Source organism: Sciurus carolinensis, chromosome 7 (genome assembly GCF_902686445.1).
Source record: "Sciurus carolinensis chromosome 7, mSciCar1.2, whole genome shotgun sequence".
NCBI classification, from domain to species: domain Eukaryota; kingdom Metazoa; phylum Chordata; class Mammalia; order Rodentia; family Sciuridae; genus Sciurus; species Sciurus carolinensis.
The window spans coordinates 76,155,916-76,170,506 of record NC_062219.1 but is presented as its reverse complement, the minus strand read 5'-3'; the positions used below and the strand labels follow the sequence as shown (position 1 = coordinate 76,170,506).

Sequence of the window (14,591 nt, the reverse complement as noted above, 5' to 3'; positions counted from 1 at the left end):
ATATTGACAAACCATTATCATCCACAGTTCATAATTTACATCAGGGTTTACTTTTGGTGTTGTACATGCTGTATAATGATATAAACCCCACTGTGGTATCATACAGAGTAGTTCCAGTGCCCTAATAATTACCTGCATTGTACATATTCATCCCTCCCTCCCTCATTATCTTCTTACTATCTTTTTAGTTTTGCCTTTTGCAAATTGCCATATAGTTGGAATCATACAGGACATAAACTTTTCAGACTGGCTTGTTTCACTTAGTGATAGGCATTCAGGTTCCTCCAAGTCTTTTCATGGCTTAATAACCCATTTCTTTATAGTCTTTCTTTTGTGATGGACCGGGGAGGGATTCGAACCGTGGTCTTTGCGTATGCTAGGTGAGTGCTCTCCAAGGGGAGCCACCGCTTCAGCTTCCATTTCTTTATAGTACTGAATAATAGTCTGAATGTACCAGTTTATTCATCCATTCACCTACTAAAGGACACGTTGGTTGTGTCTAAGTTTTACAAATTGTTAATAAAATTGCTATGAACATTTATGTGCAGGGTTTTTTTTGTTGTTTGTTTTGTTTTGTTTTTGGGATTTGGGGGATTGAACCCAGGGACCTTGTGCATGGGAAGCAAGCACTCTACCAACTGACCTATGTCCCCAGCTCATGTGCAGGTTTTTGTGTGGACGAAACTTTTCAACTCATTGAAGTACACACCAAGAAGCAAAACTTTTGAATCTAAACAAAACTACCCAACTGTTTTCCAACAATACCTTACACCATTTTGCATTCCCACCAGCAATAAATGAGAATTCCTGTTGTTTCATATCCTCACCAGAATTTACTATTCTCAATGTTCTGGATTTGGAGCATCTAATAGGTATGTAGTGGCATCTCACTGTTGTTTTAATCTGCATTTGGCTGATGACATATAATATGTAGCACTTTTTCATATACCTATGAATCATTTGTGTATCTTCTTTGTTGAGATACCTGTTAAATTATCTGGCCAAATTTTTAAAGAGGTTGTGTTCTTATTATTCAGTTTTAGGATTTCTTTATATATATTGAGTAACAGTCCTTTATCTAATTCATATTTTACAAATATTTTTTGTACTCTGTGGTATATCTGTTGATTCTCTTGAAAGTGTTTTACACAGAGCAAAATTTTTTTTCTAATCAAGCTTATTGTTTCTTTCATGGTTCATGGCTTTGGTGTTGCAACTAAAAAGTTATCTGCAAACCCAAGTTTATCTACATTTTCTCCTCTCATCTCCAATGAGTGTTAATAGTTTTGATTTTTATAGTTAGGTCTATAACAGATTATTTTCTCTTTCCATGTGTTTCACTGGTGCATTATAGATGCACATAATGATGGAATTTGTTGTTACATATTCATACATGCACACAATATAACAATTTAATTTGCCTAATTCACTCCCCAGAACTTTCCCCACTCTCCCTTCTTTCCACTCCCTGATCCCTTTCCTCTTCTGATCTCCCTTTGATTTTCTTTAGATCCCCACCTCCCCCACACACCTTTCTTTTCCCTTTTCTTCTCTAGCTTCCACATATGAGATAAAACATATGACCCTTGACCTTCTGGATTTGGCTCATTTTATATTAGATTTTGATTGGGACTGGGATGTGACTCAGTGGTAAAGCACCTGCTTAGCATGCATGAGACCATGGCAATCCCCAACACCACAAAACACAAAATAAATTTATGTTAGATCTTGAGTTAATGTTTTTCTTGTTTTCTCTTTTTTCCTTCTTTTAATTTTTTCCATATATTTTTATTGGTACGTTATAGTTGTACATAATGGTAGATTATGTGTTATGTATTCATACATGAATACAATACAATTTGGCCAGTATCACTCCCCAATATCTCCCCTTTCCCTTCCCTTGGTCCCTTTCTTCTACTGATCTCCCTTCCTTTTCATGAGATCCACCCCCACCTTTCTCTTCCTTTTTCCTCTCGAGCTCCCACATATGAGAAAACATCATTGACTTTCTGAGTTTGGCTTATTTCACTTAACACAATGTTCTCAGGTTCTATCCATTTTCCTGCAAACAATTTATCATTTTTCTTTATAGTTGAATTAAACTCCATTGTATATATATGCCAAATTTTATTTATTCATTCATCCATTGACAGACACCTAGGCTGGTTGCACAGTCTGGCTACTGTGAATTGTGCTGTTATAAACATGGACATATGTATATTGCTATAGTACGATGACTTAAATTCTTTAGGATAAATATGAAGGAGTGGTATAGCTAGGTCAGATGGTGGTTTCATTCCCAGTCTTTTGAAAAATCTCCATAGTGAATTCCATAGTAGTTGCACTAATTTACAATCCCATCAACAGTATAAGTGTCCCTTTTTCTCCACATCCTCTCCAGTATTTATTATTTTTTGTATTCTTGATGGCTGCCATTCTGATAAGAGCAAGACAAAATCTCAGCATAGTTTTGATTTGCATTTCCCTGTTAGAGATGTCAAACATTTTTTCACTTATTTGTTGGATGTTTGTAATTCTTGTTCTGGGAAGTGTCTGTATAGTTCATTTGCCCATTTATTCGTTTTTTTTGTGTGTGTGTTTTGGGCATTTTCTTGAGTTCTTTATATATTCTTGGTATTATTCCTCTGTCAGAAAAGTAGCTACCAAAGATTTTTCTCCCATTCTTTAAGTTCTCTCTTCACATTCTTAATTGTTTCCTTTATTGTACAGAAACTTTTTAATTTGATGCCACCCAAGTATTAACTCTTGGCATTATTTTCTGAGTTTTAGGGGTTCTATTGAGAAAGTCACTGCCTATGCCTATACGTTGGAATGGTGACCTTGAGTTAATTTTTGTGAGAGGCATTTGGTCTGTGTTTTTCTTTTTAGTTGTTTTATTTTGCATGTGGATGCCCAGTTGTTCTAACATCATTTGTTGTTGTAAAAACCATCCTTTCTCCATTGTATTGTTTTGCTCCTTTGTCAAAGATCAGTTCACATTATTTATGTGGGTTTATTTCTAGGCTCTCTATTTGGTTTCACTGATCTATTTGTCTATTCTTTCAACAATACAACACTGTATTACTAAGGCTTTATAGAATGTCTTGTTGACCCTCTGCTCTCTTTCAAAATCATTGGCTATTCTGGGTCATTTGCTCGTCATATAAACTTTAAAATTGTCTACTAATAGCCACAACATAACTTACTGGGATTTCTACTGAAATTAATCTAAAGGTCAAGTTGAGAAGAACTAATAGGTTGACAATATTGAGTTTTCCTACCCTAACATGAAATATCTCTCCATTATTTAAATTCTTGGTTTCACTGGAGTTTTATAGTGTTCCTGATACAGATCTTGTACGTATAGGTTAGATAAATACCTAAGTATTTCATTTTGGAGGGTACTAATGTAAATGGTATTATTTTAAATTTCAATTTGCACTTGTTCATCTTTGGTATATAGGAAAGTGATTCACTTCTGGGCATTAACTTTGTAAGCTGCAACACTGCTATAATAGCTCATGAGCTCCAGTTTTTTTGTCAATTCTTTCAGATTTTCTACACAGATGATCATGTCATCTGGGAACACAGGCAGTTTTATTTCTCTTCAACTATTCCTAGTTGACTGAGAGTTTTTAATCATGTATGGGTGTTGGATTTTGTCAAAAGCTTTGTCTGCATCTACTGATATAGGAGCAAGTGATTCTTCTTTATCCCATTAATGAGATAAATTATATTAATGTTTGTCCCTCCCACCCCCGGGTATTGGGTATTGAACCAAAAGGCACTTTACCACTAAGCTACATCCCCAATCCTTCTTATTTTTCATTGAGACAGGGTCTCACTAAGTTGCTTAGGGCCTTGCTAATTAGCTATGGCTGCCCTCAAACTTGCGATCCTTTTGCCTCAGCATCTCAAGCCACTGGGATTACAGGCATGCACCACCATATTCAGTATATTAACAATTTTCAAATGTTGAAAGTCTTGAATATTTGGGATAAATCTCACTTCCTCATAGTGTATAATTATTTTCATATACTGTTGGATTTGATTTGCTAACAATTTTTAGAATTTTTGCATCTATGTTCATTAGAGATATTGGTCTGTAGTATAATGCTTACTTCATAGAATGAGCTGTAAAATATTTCCTGTTTTATCTTTCAATAGACATTATAGAAAATTTATACAATTTCTTCTTTAATTGTCTCAAAGAATGTTTGAGTGAACCCATGTGGACCTGTATTTTTAGTTTAAAAAGATAACTGACTACTGATCAATTTCTGTAATAGATGTAGACCTATTCATATTACCTGTTTTTTTCTTATGCACTTTGGCAAATGATGTCTTTCAATGCATTGAAATGCTCCATTCCATTTGATTATCAAATCTGTGGGCAGAGCTATTCATAGTATTCCATTTATTATCCTTTCATGTCCATGGGATCTGCAGTGATATCCTTTCTTTCATTTCTAATTGATATCTTCTTTCTTCTTTTCTTAGCCTGGCTAGAAGGTTTATCAGTTTTATTGATCTTTTCAAAGAATCGGGTTTGGTTTCATTTCTTTTCTCAACTGATTTCCTATTTTCAATGCTATTGATTTGTGCTCTAATTTTTATTATTTCTTTTCTTCTGCTTGTCTTAGATTTAAATTTGCTCTTCTGGTCTCCTAAGATACAAGCTAAGGTGATTAAATTTATATCTTTCTTTTTTTCCTACTATATACATTTAATGCTATAAATATTTCTTTAAGTAGTACTTTTGCTGCATATGACAAAATTTTGATAAACTGTGTTTTTTTATTTGGTATAAAGTACTTATTAAGTTTTCTAGAAATTTCTTCTTTGCCTCATGTGTTGCTTAATCCCTAGGTACTTTGGGACTTCCCTGCTATCTTTTTGTTTCTGATTTATATTTAATTCCATGGTGGCCTACAGACAGAGATTGTACAATTTCCATGCTTTTATATTTGTTAAGGTATGTTTTATACCCCAGAATGTGATCTGTCTTGGTGACTGTTCAATGCGCACTTGAGAAGAACATGTATTCTACTCTTCTTTTTTTCTTTTATAGGTAACAGGGACTAAACCCAGGGGTGCTTAACCACTGAGCCATATCCCCAGTCCTTCTTTTTTTTTTTTGAGACAGGATCTCACTAAGTTGCTTGGAGCCTCATACGTTGCTAAGGAGGGCTTTGAACGTGTGATTCTCTTGCCTCAGCCTCCCAAATCACTGGGATTACAGCATGTGCCCCATCCTGGCTCCTATTCCTAAATGAAGCAATCAAAAGATGTTATCCAATTGATGGATGGTGATGTTGAGTTCAACTAGGTCCTTACTGATTTTCTGCTGGCTGCATCTGTCTACTTTTGATAGAGGGGTATTTAAATCACTAAACGCAGTAGTATATTCATCTATATCTTCCTACAGTTCTATCAGTTTTTGTTTTACAGTTTGATGCTCTGTTGTTGGGTGCACACATGTTATGTATGAAAACTAACCTCGTTTATCATTATGTAATATCTTTCTCATCCATGAGAAAGTACTCTGCATTGTGCCTGGAACATGGAAGGTGCTCAATAAATTTGAAATGAATAAATGAATTCTGATCCTTCAGTCATATACACTACTATTGCTTTTCTCATGGTATAGTGTGCAGTAGGACTCCAATAGTTACATGATGCACCACTTTGATCAGTTCAATAAGTTACTGTTGAATCTGCCTGTATTGTAGGAGTCCAAAGAGCCTTGTTTTAAAGATCTTAGTAGTATCATCAGAAGAACAGATTGCATTTAATGAGTTAATTTTAATTGACCCTTCTATCTCTAAAACAAAAACTCACAGTGAAAGTTAGCTTCAATTAACTACCATACATTGTGACCCCAAAGGAGTGCTTATCTATATGAAATTAAGTTAGTTAAATATTATACCTGGAATGTAATTCATCATTTCTTCAAAAGTCTGTTTTGCTCCTTTTTGCTTATCTTGGAGAGAGCGAGGTTCAGTGTTTTCACAGAATATAGCATCTAAAAAAAGAGTAGAAAGAATTATTTCTGAAATTTTCACCTATTTATACACAAAGCATTTCCTCACAGAAATGCCAACAAACCAAAGAAAAAGAAGATGTCTTACTCTTTTAGATCCAATTAAAATCATCAATTAAACAAAACATAAAATAAAGACATGATAAAATACAAACCTCTGAAAAGTGTTATGAGTGAAACCAAACGGTGTTCCTGAAATAGCTGTTCTAGTTTACACTGAAGATAGTAATCGGTATACATTTCCAGGGTGTTTTTAAAGAGGATTCGAGTTCCCATTAAGAGATGATGAAGCCAGTCAGGAACTTGGAAAACCACCCTTCCTGATAAAAAACAATTGAAATACCTTGCTGTTCAAGAGAAATGGAAATTCTGAACTTTTTCAAATATGAAAAATACAAATAACAATGATCAATATTTTATTTGTAAACACTAGTAACTTTAATATGTCCAAGATCAATTACACCGAATTTGTATAAAAGTATCTTCAATAAAAATATAAGTTAAAACAGGGCCAATATTCAAAAGTATTGATTTACATCACAGAAGAAACAAGACAGATGAATGAAAATGGTTTTAACATAAACCATGTAGATCTTACCTACATACATCAGGTAATCATAGACTCCTTCTACAGTCATCACCTCCATAAAATAATTCTGATTTTGTTTTCTTTCTGTATTCTCAGCACGGTTTGCATTATTCTTAAATAGATCATTGAAAAGCTAAGAAAAAGTTGAAATAATAGAGATACAGTTTATTACATCTATTGCTGATTATCACTAAGGTTAAGGTAACATAGAGCAAAGATATTTAAATCTTTTCCAAACAAAACAATAACAGGTTAAGAATTGCTTCCAAAAATTCCACATTTATGCCCACAATTACACTAAAAAACAAAAATTCCTCCCAAAATATTACATAAAAGCCTATTTCACTTTAGATAAAAAAGATTATTCATTAGCTATTTAAAAAACCCTCCTCTGTCTTTATATACCAAAAAGAGTCAAGTAACTTATAAAGGGAGGGGAAACATGTTGGGGAGTGATATTGGTCAAATTAAATTGTTATATTGTGTACTGTGTGCATGTATGAATATGTAACAACAAATCCCATCAACATGTACAACTATAATGCACCAATAAAAATTATGGGGGCAAAAAAGATGTGTAAACATATTATTAACAGTTAATTTTAATACTAGCATGATTTAAAATTATAGATCACTTTTTTAGTAATGGGTAGAGTTGAAAATTTAGCTTTAAGCAAAGTTTATTTGGACAAAACTATCCACTGCCCAGAAATCCCTAATCAATATGAAAAAACAACATATGAAGAATTACTAATAGTAAAAATGATGAAATACAATTAAATCTCAGTCCTACTTATCCCCAAAGTACACAAAAAGTCCATTATCAATAATAATAATCAAAAATACCTGAGGTAACTAATTTTAACAAAAGTATTTAATCATTCATACATTCGTCCAATAAGCATTTATTAAGTACTTTCTATATACCACATAGCATGCAAAGGACTGGGAATACAAAAATAAATCCAAACTTAACATTTAATAGAAATAAATCAAGAAGTAGATGGGAGTATAAAACAGGGAGTATATGAGAAATATACTATAGGAGATTGTACAGTATATTCAGTTTTCTCTGAAGAAGAATTTTCAAAAAGCTTCCTAGACAAGTTTTATGACAACCAAAAAATATTTTTTTCAAGTTTTATGAGAACAGAGACCATATATTCTATTGGCTTGTATGTCATATATTCTTAACCCAGAGGTTTAAGCTTAAGACATTTTTCCCCAACCCAAGAAATATGAAAAGGGCTCTCGCTCCTGATGAAGTCCCCTTATTCTTCTATGTTTTTAATTGTTTCTCTAGAAAGCAATATTCGTAAATATACATAAACACACACTCATACACACACACGTGTGTGCACACACACAAACACACACACACTATAAAGTAATAGTATGATAGTATAGTAAGTCTGGAAAACAAAGGAAGAAAACCACTCCATATTTCCCTCTAGTCTACATGTATACAGCTGCAATCAATGGGGTTCAAAAAATGTATTTCCTACTTTTTTCATTTAGTACCATATCAAGAGTTCTTAGGGTGTTTTATTTTTTCCACAGTATTAATTAAACTGCTTCAAAATATTCCCTGAATTTCTCAAAATAATCATTTTTGCAATGTTAGAGTTTCGTGCTTTTTTCTTATTTTTAATTTTATAAACAATACTTTAATAAACATCTTCACACATTAAAGGTTCTTGTATTAAGATAATTTTCTTCTGACACATCAGTAGTATCTGAGCCAAGAGGCTGAGGAGTATAAATACCACATGATGATTCATTACATAGCACTGAATTCCTTTCCCTAAACATTGGGCCCATTATAAGCTACCAGCAAAGTAAATTTCAAGTTTGACAAAACTTTTAAAAACTGTTTTGCAGATATATCCTGTGTGCACTAAAGTACACAGTCCAGTATAATTCCTCTTTCCTTGCTTTTCCTGAGTAGTCCTCTGTAATCCTAGCCATTAGATCTTTAATATTCCACCACTCACGAAAGTACACCTAAAAAAGAATGATTTCATAAGACTCTTTTATTGTTTCAAGCAGTTTAGGGTTTCAGCATCAATATATATTCATAATAATTGTGAGACAGAAGACAAATACTACTAAGATGAACTGCACTTTTGTCTGTCTCTTGGAGACAGAGCTATTATTACAAAGAAGTCTGAGGCTTACTCTGAGAGCCACTTACAATGCTTAAGAAAAGGGGAGGAAAATATTAAGGCTCCTAACTAAATTTCTCTTGAACATCTTCATTAGAAAAGTAATACTAAAGTAAGTCTGAAAACTTACTCTATAATAATGTTTAGTAGAGTTTTTATGTTCCAGAAAGATAAACATAAAGGAACAATTAAAGAAAGCAAAATGTACATCAATATAGACAAAGCAAAATCCACAAACTTAACATGGGCCAAGTCTTTAGCCACTACATTCTGCAGAATATTAGGGACGATTAACTTCTCTGGTCTTCCCTACCCCATGGTCCTGTGCCTATGTATGCACTTATTACTCAAGAACCTTGAGAACTAAGCAGGATTTCATAATGTCGGAGATCAGATCCAATTCCTCTTTTGTCTGAAATTTTCTGCAGAAAAGAGTATACCAGCATTTAAAAAGACAGAAGACAAATGAATGGTGTACACCTGTCATCCCAAATACTCAGGAGGTTGAGACAGGAGGATCTCAAGTTTGAAGCCAGCCTTAGTGACAGCCCCTCTCAAAATATAAAATAAAATGGCTGGGGATACAGCTCAGTGGTAGAGCACTCCTGTGTTCAATTCTCAGTACCAAGAGAGGAGGGGAGGGGGAGGGGGAGGGGGAGGAGGGGGAGGGGAAGGAAAGGAAAGGAAAAAAAAAAGAAAAAAGGAAGGAAGGAAAAAAGGAAGGAAGGAAGAATAGCAGGTTTGGGGAAAATGTTTTTAATTATAAAAATACAAAGCATAATAACAAAAAAAATTTTTTAAGTTTGGATAGTTTTAAACAGCATATCAGACATCACTGAACGTACGCAGCTTGAGACAGATCAGAAAAAAACAGAGATAAACCAGAAAGTTATGGAAACAGAGGCGACAGAAAATATGAGAGAAAAAGGTTAAAAGACATGGAAAACAGAATGAGAATTAAATCAGTGTTCCAAAAGGAAATAAGAGAGGGACTCTTATAGAAAATACAATATCTATGGAGAAAATAGCTGAGAATTTTTCAAAATTGGTAAGAGAACTAAGACTGGTAAAGGAACAACCCCATGATCATCCTTCAGTGTAGCCGCACTCCTGTACAGTACCCTCCCACATCAATTATGGACTTGGACATATGACTAAACAGCTCTTTAACACAATACACAGTACCTTCTTGTTGTTTTCTGAAGTAGGGCTGAGAATTGTCAGTTCAGGTCTACTTGGTTTAGGTTTTGGAGATTCACAAGAATTAATGAAATTCAAGATGAAAGGTTCCAAATGCTGACCTTTCTGTGGTGACAGAGCATTTTCAGAAAATTGAAAATCAAGATTATGACTTTTAGTATCAAATAACCCATTAAAATTCATCGATATTTACATGTGTTTATGTCTGTTGTGTTATGAATACATAGAAATCAGTTATTCACCTCTTTCATCAGTTTTCCAGGAACAGATTTTATAATTTTCCCTGTAATTAAAAGTAAAGCATTAATTTTATGAAGGCATAATATAGTTTACAAGTACTTAAATGAATATTTCATTAGGTAATTTCAAATAGCAAATGGCCAAGAAAAAAGTAAACTGTAAAGAGTATTTATAAGTGACCACTTCAAATTCAACAGAAATTTACAATAAATATGGTATTCTGAACCATGTACAGACACACTTTGAATTTACTTAAAAATAATCTAAGTGAGGTGGGAAGTGACAGAAGGAATAGAACAACCCCAGTGTTGACAACTGCTGAAGTAGATCACTATACAATTACATTTTGTGTGCATTTGAAAATTTCCATAAAAAAGGTTTTAAAAGATTTTAAATGATGAATCTATAATGATCTATAAAGATATATAAAAGCTAGTCAAAAGTTGAACGTTTTAAGAACTGCTACATTTAAACTATTTGAATAGTTCATAATTGAATTTTCAGATTAAGAAATACAGATTAAAAAAATTTTCAGATTAAGAATTTCTATGTTTGCCAGATTACTTCTTGATTTTTTAAAACTTTTCTTAGTTGTAGATGGACACAATATCTTTATTTATTTTTATGTGGTGCTGAGGATCAAACCCAGTGCCTCACATGTGTGACGCAAGCACTCTACCACTGAGCTACAGTCCCAGCCCCTACTTCTTGATTTTAATTTCAATTCCCTTACAGAATATAAAACATCAAGATTTTCTCAAGCAGTTAAGAATGATATAAGATTGATCAAAATTGACAAATACAATTTAAATTTCTTCAGTTCAATTTAGAAAAAAGTAGACATGGCAACAGCAGGTATTTACAATAAAAGACAAATGTAGGGATTTTTTTATAACATACAAATACTAATCCTCCCATCTGGCTATTTCTGCTTCTCATACCCCTTAAAAAAAAAACAAAAAACCCTCAGAATGTTTCCAAATTCCTTAAATTACAGATTTCATTCTACATGTTTCCTTCTTGTATATGTTATTGCTAAGTTGAATTATTTACTCAATATGATATCAAGCAAAATTTAAATCTTTTATACTTGCCTGTCTGCTAGCCTTTCCTGTCCTATGAAACTTCTTCAACTGAATTCTATAAACTCAGTAAGTCCAAAACAGCATTTGATTTATCCCCTATGCTAATAAATAACAGCATTCACCCAAGTTGTTCAAATAGAAACTTGGATGATTTTTGTTCATTTTTTTCACCTTTAGTCAAACCTAATCAGTAATCAGATCAACTCAATTCTATTTTCTAAACATCATATATAGGGCTGGGAATACAGTTCAGTTGGTAGAGTGCTTGCCTTACAAGTACAAGGCCCTGGGTTCCAATCCCCAGCACCACAAAAAAAAAAAAAAAAATCATATATAACTATTATAACATAAAGTCTACACAAGTTCCCCTGATAAGACCACACATAGTAATACTTTGGATCAACTAAATGTGTTAATTTTAGAGGGATCAGATAGAAGCCAAGTGCTGACTTGTAGTATTTAATTCATCATTTAGCTCCACATACATAGTTAAGATTACATTATGTAAAATATATTAAGAAATATTGCTTTTATCTCATATTATTTTAATAATTTTATTAAAACTTCCCAGCTTATAATAGTTTGGTCTATTCTGAACTTTATATAAAAGCAATCATGGTATATTTATTCTTTTGTGCTCTGCTTCTTTTATTCAACGTTAAGTTTTTAATTTTTCCACTTTGCTGCAAGTAGCTTCAAGCTATAGGTATTTAATGTTATAAATCTACCACAGTTCATCTATTCATTCTACTGCTGATGAACATTTGTGCTGTTTCTAGTTTGGGCTACTATAAACAATACTGCTATGAACATTTTTAAACATGGATCACGAGTCTTGAGTAAATATCTCAGACAGAAATTACTGGACCATTCAGTTTTTATAACAAACTATTTTTTTCAAGCTTTCCAATTTATATTACTACTAAGAAGTCCTATTGCTCCATATCTACACCCATATCTGCACCCACACTTGGCACTTGGTATTATTAGACATTTTTAAAGTTAGAGCAATGTCTTGTTACCTAAAAAGGGTTTTAATTTGCACTTCCCTGGTTATTAATGAAGTAACATACTTTTCCATATACATTTATTGGCTATGTGGAGTTCACCTTTGGTGAAGTGCCCTTTCTTCCATCCATTTTTCTACTTCTTCTTAATGTATTGTGTAAACTCTTTACATATACTAGACCCAAGTTCTTTGTTGGTTTTAGGTGGTGAGATATATTTTCCCATTCTGTAACTGTCCTTTCATTCTCCTTATCTTTTTTTATGAACAAACATTCTTATTTTTAATAGAGTTAATATTATTGGTATTTTCTTTTCTTGGTTAGTGCCTTAAGAAACTTGTTTTGTGGCTGGGCATGGTGGTGCACACCTGTAATCCTCCCAACTTGTGAGGCTGAGGCAGGATAATTGCAAGTTTGTGGCCAGGCACATGAACGTAGGGAGATTCTAAGCAACCCTGTCTCAAAATAAAAAGGGCTGGGATATGACTCAGAGGATACGATATCAGAGGCTGGATATTGAACCCCTGGGTTCATTCCCTGGTACCTAAATAAATAAATAAATACATCTGGTTTGTGAATGTGAACAGTTTATATCCTTGTTTTTGCTTTATTTTGTTTTGTAAACTATATGTTTATACTGTCATCTCCATGCAAAACTGATATTCAGAATACAGATACTAATGATAATAACCTCCTTAAAAGTATTTTTATTAAAAATTACTAAAACAAACTATTTTTGCATTTTGGATAAATAAGAGACAGCATTAAAAAAATCTTTCCTTACTTTAAGGTCATGGAGATATTTATTTTTCTTTATAATCTTTTAAAATCTATAGGCTTCCATATAGGATTTTATCTAAATTTGTTTTTTTGCTTTTGTTTGATTTTGGTGGGTTTTTTTCTGTTTGTTTTGTTTTCTGTTTTTTGGCCAGAATTCAAATGTATAGTCAGTGTCCCAGAAGCATTTCTTAAAAAAATCAATTCCTTCCCATTCTGAAAAACCATGATCACAAAAATCAGAAGTTCACAGACATATAGATCTGTTATGGGGCTCTCTGTTCTGTTCCATGGGTCTACTGATTGATATGGTATTGAAAGTCAAGACATATGACAGTTCTCCAACCATGTTCTTTTAAAGTATGACAGAATTTGTCCTATGCTTGTTCACGGAAATTATAGTGAGTTTGTCAAGGTATACACACACACAGACACACACACAGAGACACTCACACACACACACCCCATGTCTGATTTTAATTGAGAATGAATGGTCTTACACATATATATTAGATTTATTCCCAGATGCTAATTTCTAAGAACCTTGACTTTACTCCTCTAAATTGCTGCCAGAGTGATAATTCTGAAATCTAAACCTGATTTGGTAACTCCACTGTTTAAAGCCTACCAATGTCTCTTCTTCCCTACTTATAGGATTCAAGTTCAAATTCCTTACCATTACAAACCTGGCCAACATCTAGCCTCACTCTGTGTACCCTACTTTCTAGAATCTCCACACACTTCCATTTGACTCCTTCTTCCGTGCCTCTGTGTATGCCAGTGCCTCCAACAATGTCCTCCTGGTGATTTCTACTAATCTTTCAAGATTCAGACAAAAAATACTACCCAAGAAAGACTTTCCTGATTCCCTAAGGCAGAGCCAGCTGTTCCATTCTTACAGGTGGTTCATCAAAGACGGGTAAAATGTAAACATAGATATAGTGGAAAAGTATTAAAGGTGGAAGAAAATAGTATAAACAGACACTGGAGTAAAAGACTGTTAGCATTGCAATTTCGCTAAAATGTGAAAAGAAATATTAAACAAAACTAGTAAGATATATTAGTATCAAATCATACAGTGATTTTCAGAAGATTAAACATTAAGGAATTAAGATTACCTATGGTAATCAAAGAGCAATCAAAGGTTTTTAGATATAATCAAAGTTATAGTTAGGAAGATTAATTTGGTTGTCATGTATTAGATCTTTGCAGAAAGAGGACAAGAATCCAGAAGACTGGTCAGGAAACATATAGTTCAAATAAAAGATAATGAAAACCTGATTTAAGTAAATGGAATAAAGAATGAGGATAAAGACATGAGCTTCATAAGAGCTCAAGAGGTAAAACTGATAGACTCTGGGAACTAAGTAAGTATGTAATAATAACAGCACAAGAGAGACAATCCGTGGTAACAATAAATTTCAAGCACATCTATGACAGCAGTGCTATTAACAGTATTAGATTTTGAATCTGAGAAGGGAATAG

The 14,591-nt window shown here is 33.2% G+C and overlaps 1 protein-coding gene across 5 annotated transcripts in view; it reads right to left on the bottom strand.

Annotated features, from left to right (window-relative positions):
• The window catches only part of Snx14 (sorting nexin 14), a 96,283-nt gene that overhangs the window by 9,627 nt on the left and 72,065 nt on the right, over positions 1-14,591 (bottom strand). For all 5 annotated transcript variants that reach the window (XM_047557578.1, XM_047557580.1, XM_047557579.1 and 2 more), the window contains 5 exons: positions 10,240-10,280; positions 9,983-10,102; positions 6,642-6,765; positions 6,199-6,363; positions 5,930-6,025 (listed from right to left, as the gene is read on the bottom strand). In XM_047557578.1, coding sequence (XP_047413534.1) covers positions 5,930-6,025; positions 6,199-6,363; positions 6,642-6,765; positions 9,983-10,102; positions 10,240-10,280 — 546 coding nt within the window. The remainder of the gene's footprint in view (positions 1-5,929; positions 6,026-6,198; positions 6,364-6,641; positions 6,766-9,982; positions 10,103-10,239; positions 10,281-14,591) is intronic.